The 17078-nt window shown below is 61.7% G+C and overlaps 2 protein-coding genes across 5 annotated transcripts; both read right to left on the reverse strand.

Moving 5' to 3' along the window:
• Positions 1-190: 190 nt before the first annotated feature.
• Positions 191-7808, reverse strand: TBXA2R (thromboxane A2 receptor). 3 transcript variants are annotated; one of them, XM_088179105.1, is made up of 4 exons: positions 6334-7808; positions 5225-5426; positions 1148-2058; positions 191-705 (listed from the first exon to the last, which is right to left on the reverse strand). In XM_088179105.1, exons 3-4 carry the CDS (start codon positions 1952-1954, stop codon positions 454-456), a joined length of 1059 nt encoding a protein of 352 aa, XP_088035231.1. In that variant the 5' UTR covers positions 1955-2058; positions 5225-5426; positions 6334-7808; the 3' UTR covers positions 191-453. The 3 variants fall into 3 exon arrangements, with proteins under 3 accessions (XP_088035231.1, XP_088035232.1, XP_014739825.1); XM_088179106.1 differs by lacking the exon at positions 5225-5426; XM_014884339.2 differs by lacking the exon at positions 6334-7808 and having other exon boundaries at positions 5225-6306.
• Positions 7809-9299: 1491 nt separating this feature from the next.
• On the reverse strand, positions 9300-14752 carry CACTIN (cactin, spliceosome C complex subunit). 2 transcript variants are annotated; one of them, XM_014884326.2, is made up of 10 exons: positions 14521-14752; positions 13654-14143; positions 12798-12893; positions 12183-12328; positions 11923-12085; positions 11701-11818; positions 11288-11480; positions 10837-10959; positions 10434-10702; positions 9300-9973 (listed from the first exon to the last, which is right to left on the reverse strand). In XM_014884326.2, exons 1-10 carry the CDS (start codon positions 14715-14717, stop codon positions 9483-9485), a joined length of 2286 nt encoding a protein of 761 aa, XP_014739812.2. In that variant the 5' UTR covers positions 14718-14752; the 3' UTR covers positions 9300-9482. The 2 variants fall into 2 exon arrangements, with proteins under 2 accessions (XP_014739812.2, XP_088035308.1); XM_088179182.1 differs by having other exon boundaries at positions 10434-10726; positions 14521-14751.
• Positions 14753-17078: the final 2326 nt, after the last annotated feature.

Below are 17078 nucleotides of genomic sequence, written 5' to 3' on the forward strand. Positions count from 1 at the left end.
GGTACTGGTGGGGGTCCCCATCCTGCCCCCCACACCCTTCTGAACAGCACTCAGATCTGTCCCTTGGGTTGGGGGACAGAAGGCACCCAACCCACCCATCTTCCTGAGGATCCCTCTTGCACACCCCCAAATGTGGTGGGCAGTAGCTGTGGCTCATTAAAGGAGAGACTGCAGGAGAAGGGCTGTTGCTATTGTCAGCAGGGTGGGTTCCCCCAGGTACACTCCCTGGGGCCCCCCGAGTGGTCACCCCCAGCGGGCACCGAGAGCTGCACGAGTTGTGCTTTATTGGGGATGGGGAGGAGGAAGCAGCTTTGTGCCCCCCCATCAGCCTCTTGGGTATCGGGCTTGTGGGGGAGCGGGGGGGAGCCCCTGGATGCAGGTGATGAGGATCCACTGCGGGAGTGGGACGGGGGGTGGCTGTGTCCCCCTGCCCAGTACCCACCCCCAGTGCTGCTACTGCAGGACAGAGCCAGAGGTGAGCTTGCGGGGCAGGGAGGGGCTGAGGGAGACGATGGAGGGCCGGGGGTGCAGCCGGGGGTACACACGCTGCAGCACGGCCCGGCGGAACAGGATGTACACCCAGGGGTCCAGGATCTGGTTCCAGGTGACCATGCGGATGTAGATCAGCAGCATCTCCTGCGTGTCCCTGGGCAGCACCCGTGCATTGCCAGGCAGCTGCTGCAGGACTGTCTGGACAATGAAGATCTGGGGGGAGAAGGGGGAGAAGTGTCAGAGGAGGATCCATGAGCTGCTCCAGGGTGGGGAAGTGATGAAAGTCAAGCACCGTGGAGGAGTCCTGACCCAATTCGAGGCACTGGGGAGCACCTGCTCTACCTGTCACCAGGGGACAACTCAGGGTACAGAGAAGTGGCAGGGGACACCAGCAGGGGAGGTCTCACTGAGGGGACACCCCCAGACCTGGGGCCTCACTAGCAGGGACATGGAGGGGACATAATGAAAGCTGGGACCTCACTGTGAAGGATGGGGGACACCAAGCCCCAGGAGGGACATGGAGGGAGGTGGAGGGAACACACCAAGACTGAGGCCCCGCAAGGAGGAACAGGTGACACGAATACGCCCCACAAGGAGGAAAAGGAGGGTCATGAAGACCCAGGAGGGACATGGAGGGGTGGTAATGGGACCTCACCAGGAGGGGCATCCAGCAGATGGTGGCTATAATCATGATGCCCACGAGCTGCACCATCATCTCCACCTCGCTGTCACGGCGCCGCTGCACCGACTCGCGGTCGTGGTAGACGCGACACAGCGTGACCACACTGATGGTGTTGAGGACGAAAGAGAGCAGCACGGAGAGGATGCCCAGCAGTGCAAAGAGCAGGCAGAAGACGATGTCGCCAGTGTCAGGCAGGAGGGTGAGGAAGCACCAGGAGCCGGGGAACTGCAGCGTGTACCGCCCCAGCCCGAACACCGGCAGCAGTCCCAGCAAGCAGGAGAAGCCCCACACCAGCCCCACGATGGCCCAGGCGCGGCGCTTGGAGAGGCTGGTGGAGCGCGAGAAGGGGCGGTTGATGCCCAAGAACCTCTCCCCGGCCATGGTGGCCCCCAGCAGCAGCGGGCACTGCCCAAAGAAGACCATGGAGAAGCCGAGGAAGTTGCAGAGGTGGCAGTTAGGGTCCACTTTGGCCCAGGAGAACTTGGTGAAGTGGTAGGGGATGATGACTGAGGCTGTCACCAGCAGCCCCATGAAGTCTGTGACCACCAGCCCACAGAGGAAGATGAGGAAGGAGGAGCGGGCCTGGCTGGAGAGCTTGCGGGAGGAGCTGACCAGGACACAGAGGGCAAAGAGGTTGGAGCAGAGGCCGATGAGGCCAAAGGCAGTGGAGAACCAGGGAGAGGCGATGCTGTTCTGTGCACTGGCACGACCATCGCTGGCATTGAACACCCCGAAGCACGAGTCTGCCTGCCCGGCCATGCTGCTGTTGGGGGGCTCCATGTCCTGCACCCCCTTCTGCTCCTTCCAGCAGCCTCAGGCACCCTCCTGGCTCTGCTCCATGGCTGGAGTACCCCCGCAGCTGCCGGCACCAATCCCTCCTTGTCCTGCAGGGGGAAGAGAAGGAATTTAGGGCTGCTCCCCATGGCCAAGCCCACTCATCATCCATCCTGAGCCTGCAGATACGAGGTTCTCCATGGGCTGTGGAGGGGGACGCCATGGTGCAATCACAGCCCATGGAGAGGGACACCAGGGCGGGACCCTGCTCCTGCCGGCTCCAGGCGCAGCTGCAGTGGGTGCCAAAGGCTGCAGCCCTGCAGCTGCTGGGATTAACTGTTCCCGGCCATGAGCCACGTGGGGCTGCAGCCACGAGGCTGAATCCCAGCACAACGAGTGCCGGGGGAAACGCAGCATTGACAGCCCAGCTCCCTCCTGCCCTTCCCCTGCCAGAGATCCCTGGGCCATCACCCTCCATCACGGTGGGGGACACTCTCTGAAGGATGCAGGCACAGAGTGGCTGCACTAGGGCATGATCCTGACACTGCCTATCCCTGAGTGCAAACCCCTGGCTCATTGTGAAGATGCCCCATTCCTCCAGTGTGTTGGGGAAACCTGAGGTACAGTTTTGAGGCTGTGCTACAACCCTGGCACTGTTGCCAAACCACAGCCAGTGTGGGTGACAGACCTGCTCTGCCCTCTCCACATCCCTCACAGTGGGAACTGTGGGTTTGTCACCAGGACAGTGGCTGTGACAGGGTGCCAAAGGGATGGCTGTGGTGGTGGTCAGCCCAGTCAGTGCCACTCTGCCTCGCTTGGGTTGGGAAGCATTTGGAAATCATAGAATCATGGGCTATCCTGAGTTGGAAGGGACCCACAAGGTTCATCAAGTCTAACTCCTGGTCCTACAGGGTCCTCTATTACATATTAGTCCAGGCTGCAAATGGGATCATGTGGGACAGGACAGCAACAAACAGTGGGGACTGGACAGCCTGGGGACACAGATCCCTATAGGGACCAGACTCCTCCTCTCCTCCTGGGACCCATTTCTCCAGGCTGTGGATATTCTTGCCACCTCACCTGCCCCAGCCCACCCTCCTGGCTGACATGGTCCTCAGCCCAGTGGCCCCAGTAGATGCCCAGTGGGAAGCCCAGCTCTACCCCAACACGCCACCCCTGCAAAGCCCCCACTGTGGTGCCCTTCCCTTGTGCAGCGTGGCACTGACACCTGTCTTCTGTCCCCAAGTTAAACCTCACACCAACCCTGATCATTGCCAACCCTGACCGTTGTTCCATCACTGGTCTGGCTCTGGGTCCCCACGCCATGTCCCTCACCCACACACCCCTCAGGTCCCTGGTGCACAGGCCTGGGAGCCACTGTGCACACCCGAGGCATGCACTGATTGCTCTGGGCTGGGATGGGGCCAGGCATTGCAACATGCTCTGGAGCCTCATCCCAGTGACACGTGGGGTGATGGTACAGGCACCCACCAGTGCAGCAGTGCCCTGCCCGTGCCCTGTCACCAGCTGTGCCACAGGACCTGCAGCCCTGGGGAGCGGGGAAGGGGCCAGGGATGGTGGTGGTGGCTCGTCCTGATCTCTCTCCTGTCCTGCTGTAGGGGGTTGGCAGAGCATGGTGGTGAATCACTGCGAGGGTGGGCCAGGCTTTTTCCTTGAGCCAAGAGTGAAAACTTGCTGCTGTTTGTTCTCACTGGTCCCCAAGGGACCTCGTCAGCCCCAGAGGCGTCAGCCCTGCAGACGCCTCAGCATGACATTGTAAGACCCTGAGGAGCCGCCAGCCTTTCCCACATTCTCTGAGAGGTGACAAAGTCACCCCTGTCACCCTGTGATGCTGCATGAGTGCCTGGTGTGCCAGTCCCACTCCAGCTGTCCCTTGCCATGCACCTGCCCACGGTGTCAGGGTGCTGCCCCCAAACATGTTCCTCTCGTCCCAGGGTGCCCCCTTTGCTTACTGGGGTTCAAGAGCCCATGGGGCAATGCTGTCCTGCTGTCTCTGTTACCCTCACAGCCACGGGATGCTCTTGGCTGCCCGCTGGCTCACTGTGGCAGGGTATGACCTGTCCCTACAGTGTCCAGTGTGGGGGGAGGGAGGGAGGGAGGGTATCCCTGCAGTGGTACCTTGGCCAGGCAAGGAAGCAGCAGCCCCAGAAGCTCTAAATCCCACCACTACCTACATCCCCTCCCTTCACCTCCTGCCCACAACCTGGATGCTCATTCACTGCTCTCTGTGGCCTGGACATGGACCCTGGGGGCTTGGAGGACTCTGAGTTGGGTCCAGGGGCTGAGCAGCTTGGACCCCCCCCTGTGCAGAGCTGCCTCAGCTGGGCCCAGCTGGGCCCAGCACTTAAAGGGAATCAAATATTTACAAGGGGCCACTTAGCAGCTGCAGGGCTGGGAGTGTGCCAGAACACACCAGTGGTGCCTGCGGGGGGGCCCCACTTGCCATTTACCCCCCATCACAGGCAGCCACTGCAGGATGATGCATGTGGGGAGAGCAGGTCTTTCAGAAGAAAAACCCTGAGCCCAAGGATTGTCCCCACTGACCCCCTGTACTTGGGTTTGGGGCTCTGGACGCAGCAAAATGGACATGCCATTGGAGAAAGGGTTTGGCAAGGGGTGCTGGGGTAAAATCCTGGATGAGAGGAGCTAGCTCTGAAATGTTCTGCTGGAGGCTGTGAGGCACTGGCAGTGGGTGTGGGGGCCTGGTGCAGGCACTAATGGGGCTCCTGGCAGCGCCTGAGCTCCATTATGGGTCCTGCTGCAGATGCACCAAGGCTGTCCTGCCTCTGCTGGGCACTGCTTCCTGCCCTGGCCACATCCGAGGGGAGGGAGGGAAAGGCAGATGGGGAGTGTGGGAGGCTGCTCCTTATCAGCTTCTGCTCCAGCCCGTTGTTTCCCCAGGCTTCGCCAGGCAGGACTGGGCATGGGCTCTGTACCCGGCTTGCAAGATGAGGCTGGGGTGGGGGCTGGAAGAGGAGAGACATCACACACCTGCAAAGGGACCCCCAAACCAGACAGCAGTGACTCCCCCCACACCCCATGTGTACCCTCAGCCTGGGGCCTGTCGCTGGATGTAGTGCTTAGCCAGGGCAGCCGTGCAGAAGATGCTGCAGGGCGTCTGCATTTATCCCTTGCGTGGCCAGTCTCTGTTTGCATTGACCTCTCCAGGACAATGACTTTCCCTGCATGATCCCTTCTGTCTCCACAGCCTGATGCCCCTGGTGCAGGCAGTCCCATGGGACACTGTGTTGTTACCTGTCAGGGATGGATGTGGTCCCACTGCCACCTGCCTCCAGGCTGGGGCTCTGGGGTATCAAATCAGGTTGAGGCCATCAGCTGGGACAGGAAAGCCATAGGGATGAGGACTTGGCAGGGCATCAGTGTTCCTCCCTGGGCCCACAACCATCACAAGGACCTGCTCCTGAAGAAGTTGGTCTGGCCTAGAGCAGGGACATCCCTAGGAAACCCAGGACAGAGGACATTCGTGGGAAGCAGTGACACACAGGATGGTTCCTGCCAGGCATGATAACTGTCCTCTCCTGTCCCTACTGTGGCCCACGGCAGAGGTCCCCAACCTCTTGGCTGACTGGGAAACAATTGGCACCGTCCCCATTCCAATCTTCAGTGGCCCGGAGCCGGGCAGGCGGTGGCTGGAGGATCAACCCGGGTGCCCTGGAGTGCAGAAACCGGGGCTCGGCAGCCCTGGGGCACCAGGGCCCCCCGCCCCACGACTGTCCCCGCCCGCAGCAGCATCTCGAGGGCTTCAAGGCTGCTGGGCCGCCCACTCCGACAGCCCGAAATAGACCCTTCCTTTCCCGGCCCTTTCCTGAGCCTTTCCAAGTCCTTCTCCGGCTTTTCCCAGAGGAGCCAGCAGCACATGGGGGCGGCGGCGGCGGGCGGGGGCCCCCGTCCCGGCGGGGGAGCCTCGAAAGGAAATCCTGGTTCCGACGGGAAGCCGATGACATGCCCGTCGCGGATCCTCGGTCCCGGGGACAAACAGACAGTGGGGGTAGCGGGGATATCATCTGTCCGTCCCCCACTATGGGGTCTCCCCTTCCCCCTCCCCGAAACGCACCCGATCCTCGGGGCTGTGTGCGAACCCGGAGGCTGAACCGGCGGCGAGCGCCCCGAGAGCCTTGGGAGCCCCTGGAGCCCCGACCGTCCTACACAGCCCAAGAGCCCCGCACAGCTCCGTTTGTCCCAACCCTGCGGTCTCATCCTGGCCCATCCCAGTCTCTGTCCGTCCATCCCGGTCTCTCTGTCAATCCATCCCAGCCTTCTGGGCTCTTTGTCCTTCACAGCCCCCTTGGCCCCGTATCTGTCACCCCCCTCCAACGCCCTACCTCGCTGCCGGCGGGACTCACCCGGCTCGGCTCGGCTCGGCTCGGCTCGGCTCGGCTCGGCTCGGCTCGGCTCGGCTCTGCTCAGCCCGGCTCGGCTCGGCTCTGCTCTGCTCAGCCCGGCTCGGCTCGGTTCGGCTATGCTCGGCTCAGCCCGGCTCGGCTCAGCTCCGCGGTGGGGCGGGGGAAGGGCCGGGCTCGCCGCGCCCCCCCGGAACCGGCCCCGTCCATCTCCGCTCCCTCCCTGCTCGGGACGGGTCTCCAGGCAGGGGTCGCCCCGCTGGCCCCATCGCCCCCGGCCCGGGCAGCGCCCCTCGACTCGACAGTGTCCCTTCGGTGCAGCCCCCCCGGCGCCCAAAGCCCCCCTGGCGGAGGCACCCGCGGCTGGGTCCGTGCCGGGGCTGGGCTTCCGCCCGTTACTCACTTGTTTACTCGAGCGAGTCGCTGCCCGGGCGGGCTTGAGGCGGGGAGGGTCCGGCCGTGCCGCCCCTCCAGCAGGACCCGCACCGCGCTGGGGTCCAGCAGAGGGAGCGTCCCCGCCGAGCCCCGCAGAGACCCCGGGACCCGAGAAGGAAGAGGCAGCTGCGGCTCCGGGCGCTGGGGTGGCTGAGGACCAGGGTCCCTGGGTGCTCCAGCAGCCCCGGCCGTCCCTGCCTTGGAGGGGATTCGCCTCCCGGGGGTTTTCTCAGCCCGGCAGCTCGGAGCTCGGGATGTCGCTGCGTTGTCCAAACCCGAGACCAGCTGGGGTGGCACGTCCCCAGGCAGTGTTCCTTCTCATGATCTCAGGACGCGACAGTCCCCGTTGCTGCTCCTCGTGCTCCGCCGAAGAGGGCAGAGCTCGGCTCCGAAGAGCCGGGAGCGCCTGAGCCCACTGGGGACACGGGGACATCCCGTCAGGGCAAGCCAGGGGCACAGCGGCTCGGCGCTCAGGTGGATGCCCAGGCAGGTTTTCCTGGCACTGGCTCGGCAGTGAGGGGCTGCCATCATCCCGCTATTCCTTGGTTTGGAGCAAAGCCCGGGGGAAGGCAGGGCCAGCCCGCAGAGCTGGATCGCGCCTGGCCCTGTGTACTGGGAGCAGGAGGAGCCCCACGACCACTGAAACGCGCGGGGCTCGGCAGCCGCTGCTGGCCCGGGTGGGGCCGGGGTGTGCCCGGGAGCGGCTGCGCTCACGGATGATGGGACACGGGGCAGCTCCACCGACTGCCCCGCCCGGGCACGAACCGGCCGAGCCGCTGTAGCCCTCTGCAAACCTCAGGGCTGCGCCGTGGCAGCTTCCCCGCCAAACCTTGGGGAGATGTGGAATAGAAGGAGTACTGAGAGCAGCCAGTCAGGGAAAAGCCGTCAAGGGGCTTTAGCTGGATCCAGTCCCTGATCTGGCCCCAGCCCATGCCCGGAGGCTGCAGCAGCTCTTGAGACTTGGGCTCCTGTGCCTGCTCAGTGACCTCATCCAGGGCCTGGTAGTCAGACGTGCAGGGAAACGCAGTGCCTGGAGGAGGATATGGAGCCTACTCTGGCTGGAGATACAGTGGGACGTTTTGGAGGGAGTTCCCCCACCTCTGTGTGTGCCCAGGAAGGAAAGGGACGGGCTATGGAGAGGGAGGCTGTGCCTGGGAGCTGAGCAGGGAGGGCACCAACCACCAGCTTTGGGGTTTGGGTTTTTTTCCCCGTTTCCTCCTCCCTGGACAGGCCTTCACTCACTTCCTGCACTGAGCCCTGAAACCCCTCTGCACAGGCAGCAGCTGGAAATAACTCACAGGAAGGGGAGGCCAGGGAATATGTCCGGTGCAGCTGCTGGCCCTAGGGATGTCTGGCAGGATGGGGAGGGGATGCCATGCGCAGGACCAAGGCAAATGGGGTGCCCCACTCCCATGTGCAGGCAGGCCAAGCCCCACAAGTGTGGATGGCCAGGGCAGGCATGGGAGCCGCCTGAGCACCAACTCCCATCATGGCTTTGGGGCTGGATCCTGCCAGCAGAGCCAGAGGAGTCAGGAGCAAGACAAGACAACTTGCCTGAGCCATGGGGCAGCCCCCAAGGCCTTGGAGGCCCCTGCATAGCAGGGTTGGCTCTGCCCTAGTGCTGGGGGACCTGGGTAGCCCCCTAAGTCCCTGCACCATGGGCCTGTACTGGGGAGAGGGTGCATGCAGGTAGGAAATGGCATCTTGCTGAAGCCAGGGCAGAGGTTTCCTGCACCCGTGGGCACTACTCACCAGCACACCATCCTGCCTGCTTGAGCGGGCATACCCCAAGGTTTGGGGGTTTGTGGGGATGAAGCCATGTGGGGTGATCCCAGAGGAGCATGGCTGTGCCCATGGTCATCATCTGGTGGGACCACCACAAGCAAGTCCCAGCTCAACCCTGAAGTGCCCCTAAGGTGCGCAAAACCCATCTGAATGTCACTAGAGGCCCTCAGGAACCCCCACCTCACCAACAGGACACTGGGGAGTGCAGCCGCTTCTTGCCCAGGGCAGGGAGAGCCTCACAGCCATGGTGTGGGAGGGACTGCAGGCTCTGGAATCCGGATTTTCCCCTGTAAGGAAATATCCCAACCGGCATCCCTCTCCTCCACTCCACCAGAGCAGACGCCTGGTAGCAGTAAAAGCCTCCCATGCCACAGCCAGGACTGAGGGATGTGGCAGTGCTCCCAGGCTGGAGAAGCCAGATCCCAGGGGAGGACGTGCCAGGAATGGGGCCCGGGGGAGGATGAGGGGCCCCTCTCTGTAGCAGGACACAGGGCAGTGCTAGGCTGGTGAACTCAAGGGCCCTGTGACGCCAGCCGGGGAGCAGCAGCTAGACTGGTCTGGCACTGGTAAGGGGAGGTGTTGCGAGTGGGAAGAGGCTGGAGTGGGGCAAGAAGCACATGGGGCTGACTCTGTGGGGATGGGGAGACACAGGGGTGAGCACTACCCAGTCCCAAGGAGAGTTCCCGGTGCTGGCCCACTGCAGTACTGACTGGTGATGTCATACGGGAACACTGGCAGTGCCAAGGATCTCACGGCTAAAACAACCCTTACTTTATTTATACCAAAGTCTCAGGGTCCTTCATGATAATTGCAAGGACAGAGAAAGCATCAGGAACATACCCAGTGCTGGGCCAGGCCTTGGAGCCACGCACGGAACAGTGTCTGTGCCCTGCCCACCCCATGCCAGGTGTCCGAGGGTGCTGAGCAGCCCCTCACCGGCGGTACCGGTAACGCTTGAAGTGGAACCAGAGCTGGAAGATGCCATTGGCAAACTGGCAGCGGAAGCCATGGCGGTGGGAATACTCCCACTCCCTGTTGACAATCTTGAAGGCAATGTCCTCATAGGGTGGCCCAGCATGGAAGCGCAGGATGGCAAAGTCCTTGTTGTCCTGGCAGGCCTCCAGGAAGTACTCGGGCGTTGATCGCTTGTCAATGAGGTCGGGGTAGAAGATGTTGAACTTATAGCCTTGCACGATCTTGGGGGGGGGATTGTCGAAGTCATAGTGGGTCTGGTTGTACTTGTTCCACTCGAAGCCTGTGTGCACGCGGTTGAAGAAGCGGGGCTTGCGTGGCCGGTACTTGTCAGCCCACAGATAGGCCTTGCCCGTGAGCGGCATCTCCACGCTGAACTGCGCCTCGTCTGCGCCCATGCCCTCCTTGGCCTTTCGGAAGAAGATGTCATCCGTGCTCTCGGACGCATCGCCTACAGGGGAGGAGAGGTGACATCAGGTTCTGCAGTGCCAGCCAGGCCTGGGCCATGCGACTCTGCTCCAAGGCACACAGACAAGGAGCTGCTATGCAGAGGATGCACAACTGGACACGGGAATGCATGGGCTGCCTTGAGGGCTCTGAATGGGCACTGGGCTGAGTTGTGCCGGAAAACTCGACGATAACACACCTCCTGCCTGTCTGCACCCAAACACCTTGGTGGTATTGAGGCATGTCCCCCTGAGCTCCATCTCCCTGCTCCTGCCCAAGCGACAGTGCCCTTTGCTCCAGGGGCACTCCTCCGCCAGGTCAGCTCTGGGTGCCTGCCCCAGATCCAGCTCTTGTCCTTTCCCGAGGGCAGTGTCCCCTCCAGCCCTGCACCCTGAATCACTGCATGCCTTCCATGCCATGCAGGCTGCAAAGCTGGTGGGCACAGGGCCTGCCCTGGGGCTCACCTGTCACCTGGAGCTGCTGGCGCAGGAGCAGCAGCCGGTGCATGTCCTCCTCGGCCTCCAGCACGTGGGCATCAAAGGGCAGCTCGTTGGGGCCCAGCAGCCGGGGGCTGTACTTGCCCGCATCATAATCATCCAGGCTCTGCTGGATCAGATCCTCCTCCATCAGCACGGCCTCCCCCTCTGCCTCTCCCTTGGTCTCTGTGTCCTGCTCTGCCTCTGGCTCTGAGGATGGCCCTGGCTGTGCCTCAAGGTTGTCCTCGGGATCCAGCCTGTGTGGAAGGGAGAAGAGAGGACTGGGACGGGGATGTTATGCTCGTTCGCTGCTCACCTGAGCTCTGCCTCAGGAAGGGTGAGGGCACAAGACTGCCTTTGTGCCTGGGGACAGGCCCAGGGGTTTGCTCACCTGTCGCTGGGGGAAGCCGGCTCCCGCTTGATGATGGGGAAGAGCGGTTCACTCTCCACACCCTGCTCCTGCTTCAGCTTGTACAGCTTTTGACGCAGCACGTCCTGGTGCCGCTCCCGCAACCTGAGAGAGGAGAGGAGCTGTCGGGTCCTGCCCAGCACAACCACCTCACTCCGACTGCCCAAAGCTGTGACACCCACCGCCATGGGCAGAAACCTGCTGGGCTTGGACGGCTTTGGTCTGAGTAAGCCCCAGTTCAGTTCCCTCTTGGAGACCTCACTAAACATCACCACTGCAGAAGGAACTCGGTGTCCCACCCTGCTCCCCTCTTGGAAATCAGCCATCTCAGAAAAGGCAGAACACCCTTCCCCATTTCCTCCACCAACTGGATTTATATCTCCCCAGCTCTGCCCACGGCAGGGGCTGTACTGTCCCCACTCTCTGCTCTCACCTGGCCCGAGCCATGTAAGCCTTCAGCTGCTGCAGGAGGCTCTCCCAGTACCCGATGTCCAGGTTGGGCCCTCCCGCCCGGATCTTGCTCTCGATGCCCTGGTACAGAGCTTGCAGCTGGTTGTACGTCTTCCCCTTGAACACAGACTGCACATCTGAGCTGACCGAGGCGTTGACACCATCCCGACGCTCCCCTGGACAGGTGAGGGCAGCCAGTCAGTGTCTAGGCACTCAGCTGCACTCATCTAGGTTCTGCAAACAGCAGAAGGCTGGACCCCAGCCAGGGACAACTGCCAGACCCAAGCCTCCATTCAGCAGGTCCAAGAGCCCCTCTGAGCCTGCGCACGCATGGCAGACCCTGCACCCTACGTGACCCACCACTCACAGCCCCACAGGCTCTGCTCTCCTGTTCACCTGGTCCTCCTTTCCCAGACGCCTCCAGTTTGCGGAGCTTGGCTATCTCATCCTCCGTGATGATGGTCATGTCCCTCCAGAAGTCCACGTTCTTCCCTTGCTCCAGCTCCATGTACACCTGCAGGCAAGAGACACATCAGGCACCTGCTCCACAACATCAGCAGGAAAGCAGAGCAGGTAGAGAAGCCCTGAGCCCAGACAGAGGGGCAGCAGAGCAGGCACCTGGATGTCCTCCACCAGGTCCTCCATATCAGAGACAGTCAAGCCATTTAGGAAGGTGTAGGGCTCATGCATCTCCACAGCCAGGTCATCGTCCTCTGCACTGATGTACTTGGCCAGAAGATCAATGGGTTTCGCCCTCCCATCCCGAATCCGGATCTTAGACCTGGTGAAGGGAGAGGAACAGAGAGACAGTGGGGGACACTGAGCAGTGCCATCCTCTGCTCCCTGCCAGGCCCAGCTCTGAGCAGCTGCACACCTACCGCAGCTTGGCCTGCTGCAGGTGGAAGTTGTCCTCCTGCTCTTCCCAGGTTTTGAAGTGCTCTGCCTCTTTCTCCCGCTGCAGCATCTCCAGCTCCTGCTCCCGCATGGCTTTTTCCCGCTCCCGCTCCAGACGCAGCTGCTTCACCTGTCCAGGGTGACAGAGCTGTGAGGCCACTGTGGATGGGCCACTGTGCATGGGCCACTGTGCAGGCACCAGAGACATCTGCTCAAAGCAACAACCATGACATGACCTGTCCCTGAGTTGCCTTGGCTCCTGCCATCAGGCCGAGCTCCTGCAGAGTGGGGAGGCAGTGGGGCCACATTGTCTGAGCTCACTGCCAGCCCTGTGGGAGACAGAGGACACAGGCACAACTGAGTGCCTCAGTGTCATGACCTGGCATTATCCTCCTCAGCACCTCCTGAGCTCCTGGGCTCAACCCCAAGGGGAGAGGTTTCAGAATAGCAGAAGACAGGATTCTATGGCCCCCACAATCCTACAGACCGGACACATCCAGGAGAAGAAAAAGGGGGCTTCCCAGAGAGGGATGGAGAGAACCAAGCCATAAACAGGGCTCTCTGTTAGACAGTGATATGGAAAGGACATCTTATCCCACCTTCTGCAGCTCCAGGCGATTGTCCTCCTGGATTCGCTTATTCCTCTCCTTCAGGTCCTTCTCATCCAGATGGCTGATCCCTTTCTTTTCCAGTGCCTTGAAAAGAATGGCCAAGTGAAGCTGTGGAACCCAAGGAGGTCCACGGCCCCTCACTGGCAGCAAATGCTACTCCATTCACCTGTTTCTGCTGCTCAGGTCTGATTCTGTTGAACAAACACTGCTCCTGAAGCCCCCCAGCAAACCCAGGCTCAGGACAAATAGCCCACCTGGTCTGGTGAGGTGAGTGCTAACACAACAGTATCATGGAATAATGAGGGAAGGGACCTTAAAGATTACCTTGTTCTATCTCCTGCCATGGGAGGGACATCTTCCACTACACCAGGTTGCTCCAAGCCCCATCCAGCCTGACCTTGGACACTTCCAGGGATCCAGGGGCAGCCACAGCTGCTCTGAGTAACCTGTGCCAGGGCCTTCCCATTATCTCATCCAACCCTGCCCTCTGACAGTGGGAAGCCGTTCCCCTTGTCCTGCCCCTCCAGCCCTCTTAGAGCCTTTTTAGCCACTGGAAAGAGCTCTAAGGTCTCCTCTTCTCCAGAGAGCCTTCTCTTCTCCCTAACCTTGAACACACCTCCTCTGTCATTCCTACAGCAGAAGTGCTGCATTCCCATTACCATCCCCATGTCCCTGACCCAGCAAATGCTGCCCAGCACTCAGCTTACAGCAGCTCCAAGACCCTCTCTTGCTCTCGACCCATCTTCTTATCTCACTGCCCTGGATACAGAGACCACTTCGGGCACAGATTTCCCTAACTCTCCCTGCCTGTTCCATCTGGCTGCAAGGACAGGGCAGAGCTCACCTTGCTCCAGATGAATGTGCCCAGCAGGTTGTTGTCTCCGAAAGGATTGTCGGTGTTGGTGTAGCCCATGTACTCCTCACCCCAGCCCATCTTTTCCCGCTTCTTTCTCTCCTTGGCCTCCTTCTTGGCCAACCTCCGTGCTCGCTTCTCCTCGGGTGTCTCCAGGGCCTTCAGCAGAGCCGCTTGTTTCTTCTTCTCCTCCCTCAGCCTCAGCCGCTCCTGCAGGCTCAGCTGCTGCCCCGGCTCCTCCCGGCCCCGGGGCCGCGGCGGGGAGGGGGAGCTGACGGAGGACACGGAGGACTTGGATCCATCCCGCCTGCGGCGCCGCTCCCGGCTCCGCGCTGCCCTGTCCCGCCCACACTCCGGGCTGGAGCCGGAGGAGCGGCCCCGGGACCGTGAGCGCTGTTTCCTCCGGTCCTTACGGTGCCGGTCCCGACTGCTGCTTCTTTTCTTCTTTTTCCATTTCTGTCTCTCATCGCCGGAATCCGAGCTGGGGGGGCATAGCCGGGCTTCAGCGCGAGAAGGCCACGGCAGTACCGGGCACAGAGCGTCTCCCCGCCGCAGGTGAGGCCGGCCCAGCACCGGCGCCACCGGCAGCGCCAAGACAGCGAGGGGGACCTGCACCCCCCACTTCTGATCGCCCTGAGCCAGTGTCACCAGCAGCGCTTGGGACCGACCGCCCGCCCCCCGTCCCCGGCCCTCCCCGAGGCCGGCGGGACCGAGCACCCTCTCCCGTCCCCCGCCGGGCCTAGGGAGGGGAACACCGGCCGGCTCAGGCCGCGCGGGCCTCGGCACACCAGCCCCGCTCCCCCGGGCCGGCTGCCCCACAGACACAGCGCTGCAGCTCCGGGCCAGGTGCCCACTCACCCCGAGCTCAGCTCCCGGCGTCGGCCCCGACTCCGGCTCCGGCTCTTGCTCCGGTGCCGCCGCCCGCGGCTCCCGGACCGCGAGCGCCCCCGATCTCGCTCTCTCTCTCGGTCCCGGTCTCGTTCCTTTTCCCGGTCGCGGTCCCTTTCCCGCTCCGAGCGGCCTCCTCGGGCCGGGCTGCGCGACCCGGAGCCCATCGGCAGCGGCGGCTCCGCCCCGGGGCCTCGCGGGGCCTCAGCGCACCAGGCTGCCCCGCCGCCCGCCTGTCTGCGCCGGAGCCGCTGGTGCGGCGGGGTGGGTGCAGGCAGAAGGCGGGACAGCCCCGTGCCGGGGGCGGAACGCGGCCGCTCCCGCCTGTCCCGACCCGCGCCCCTTTTCCCCAAACCGGGCCGCGCCCGCGCGGCGCCCACATAGGAGGCGGACACCCCGGAAAGCACAGCACAGACTGCAGAACGCTTTATCAGAGCGGGGTACAGATCTCTGGAAAAGGGGCTCCCCGGAGAAGGAGAGGAAAAACCCTCAAAACAACCGAGAAAAGAAGCGCCCAGGCCTCGAGCCCCCGACACAGAGACGGGATAACATCCCAACATCGGCGTCCCCGTCCAGCCGCAGCGTCCGCGCCCCCTCCGCCGTACATTCGGCACACGGTGCACGCGCAGCGCGGACATGAACGTGTGTGGGAACAGCAACATCCACGGGAACATCCACCGGGACACGCGTGGGGACAGGGACAGCCATCAGGACAGACGTGGGTAGGAAGAGGGACAGCCACCAGGACAGACTTGGCGCATGTAGACATGGACAGAAAAAACCCTCAGACACGACCCAAGACGCCTCAGCCCTGGCTTTCTCCTTGTCCATTTGGGAAGCGCTGGAGCAGTGGCTGGGAATGAGAAAGGGAATGCGGGCGGGCAATGGAGCCCTGCAAACACCTCTGCCTGTCTTGGACCAAGGCCCATGAGTGCTCTGGCTTCACTAAAAACCACCCCCAAAGTGCAATTCCAGCACACGTGGCCAGAGAGGCATCGGCAACCAAAAGCTGCATCCCCTCTGCACATGTTGAGGGTCTCTACGAGCTCCTGGGTTTGCCTCAGAGCCTTTATAGGCGCCTGACTGCAAACTCATGGACAGAGATGCCATTTTCTCCTGCCAGCCCCTTACCTGGCAGAGAGAGCTCACCTGCAGCGCCAGCACCAGGCAATGGTCAGGGCATGTTACACAAAGCCTGAGATTCCGGCTGGGACCATGGGGATGAAGGACAGCAGTGGCACACAGACCTGTGTGGGAAGGAGCTGTCCTGTGGGGTCAAATCTCAGAGTACAAGAGTCGTGGTGCCTCCTTTAATGATGGAGAGCCTGGACAGCACCTGCTGGGTCACTCAATAGAACCTGGCAGAGAATAGCAGCTCAAGTCCAGAAGGAGCTGAAGTGCAGATGGAAGAACACTCGGACCAAGGGTGCCCTTTGCCATGGGCAAGTGCTGTTCCTGCCCAGGCAGCACTGGCAGTGCCTGTGACATGCTCCAGAGCTTCTGCTGCTCCCCTGCAGTGCCATGCAGAGGGGCCCAATAATGAGCTGTAAAATCCAAGGTCCTTTCAGCCTCTGTGGGAAGCAGAGGCCAAACAATTTCTCAGCACTGAGCTGCTGGGACAGGAGGTGACAGGGCAGGGACTGTCCCAGCCTGAACAGGGGCAGTTTCCATTTCAGATCAACATCTGCCTACAGAAAGGTTCCTCCTTGTCCCCTTGACAAAGCTGTTCTAAGTCTTCGCCTGTCCTTCCCCACCCCGTCCAGACCTGCTCCAAAGGGTCCAGCATTACAGAACTGTGCACAAGGATCATCTCAAAAAGGGAAGACAATTATTTGAATGAACATGCTTCAGGAGCTCTGGGTTCACCCCCTCTCTTAGGACCCAATCACAGCTCCAGCTCACAAATCTCATTCTCTGGGTCACTCCCTGCACAGAGGCCAAGCAGCTTTAGAGATCCCCCTAGCAATGAGGGGAAGGAATAAAATCTCCATCAATGATGCTTAAACCATCTCAAAAAAGATGCTTGATTTCAGGTGGCTGGAAAGTCCTGATAAGGCCAAGCCCTCCAGTCCCAGAGGTGGTTCCAGGGCAGGGGCCTGGGTCAGAACAGCTCGAGCCCACCCCGGTTCCCCCCAGAGCCCCCTCCTCCAGCACAGCACCCAACAGCAGCAGCTGCAGCACAGATGTGGCTCCCTCTGGCCATTCTACACACACTGCTGGAGGAAAAAGAGGTTGATTTTTTTAGCTTTTTGAAGCCCCTTGCCTGAAGCCCAAAGGTAGGTGAGGCTGTAGGTATTGCAAGGCTCCCATTACCCTCCACCAACCCCTGACCCCCCCAGCCTGCAGAGACCCCCCGGGTGGCACAGGAAGGTGGGATGGGGTTGGAGCTGCAACTGGGAGAACGAGCTGCCAAGCAGCAACAGAGAGGGGAGAGTTTCTTGAGATTGACTTTTGATAGACTATTTGGTAAATACATGGATACATGAACAGCAGCAACTTGCACAATTCCCAGACCGTGCTCCCAAGAA

The sequence above is a fragment of the Sturnus vulgaris genome, chromosome 26 (genome assembly GCF_052056855.1).
Source record: "Sturnus vulgaris isolate bStuVul1 chromosome 26, bStuVul1.hap1, whole genome shotgun sequence".
In the NCBI taxonomy this organism is placed as follows: Eukaryota; Metazoa; Chordata; class Aves; order Passeriformes; family Sturnidae; genus Sturnus; species Sturnus vulgaris.

Coding starts and splice junctions, on each gene's coding strand:
- TBXA2R (XM_088179106.1), bottom strand. CDS start 1,954: ATGGAGCCCCCCAACAGCAGCATGGCCGGGCAGGCAGACTCGTGCTTC. Junction 706..1,147: donor TCTGCTGGATGCCCCTCCTG/GTGAGGTCCCAT, acceptor TTCTCCCCCCAG/ATCTTCATTGTCCAGACAGT.
- CACTIN (XM_088179182.1), bottom strand. CDS start 14,717: ATGGGCTCCGGGTCGCGCAGCCCGGCCCGAGGAGGCCGCTCGGAGCGG. Junction 14,144..14,520: donor CGCCGGGAGCTGAGCTCGGG/GTGAGTGGGCAC, acceptor ATGCCCCCCCAG/CTCGGATTCCGGCGATGAGA. Junction 12,086..12,182: donor CTGCAGCAGGCCAAGCTGCG/GTAGGTGTGCAG, acceptor TCCCTTCACCAG/GTCTAAGATCCGGATTCGGG.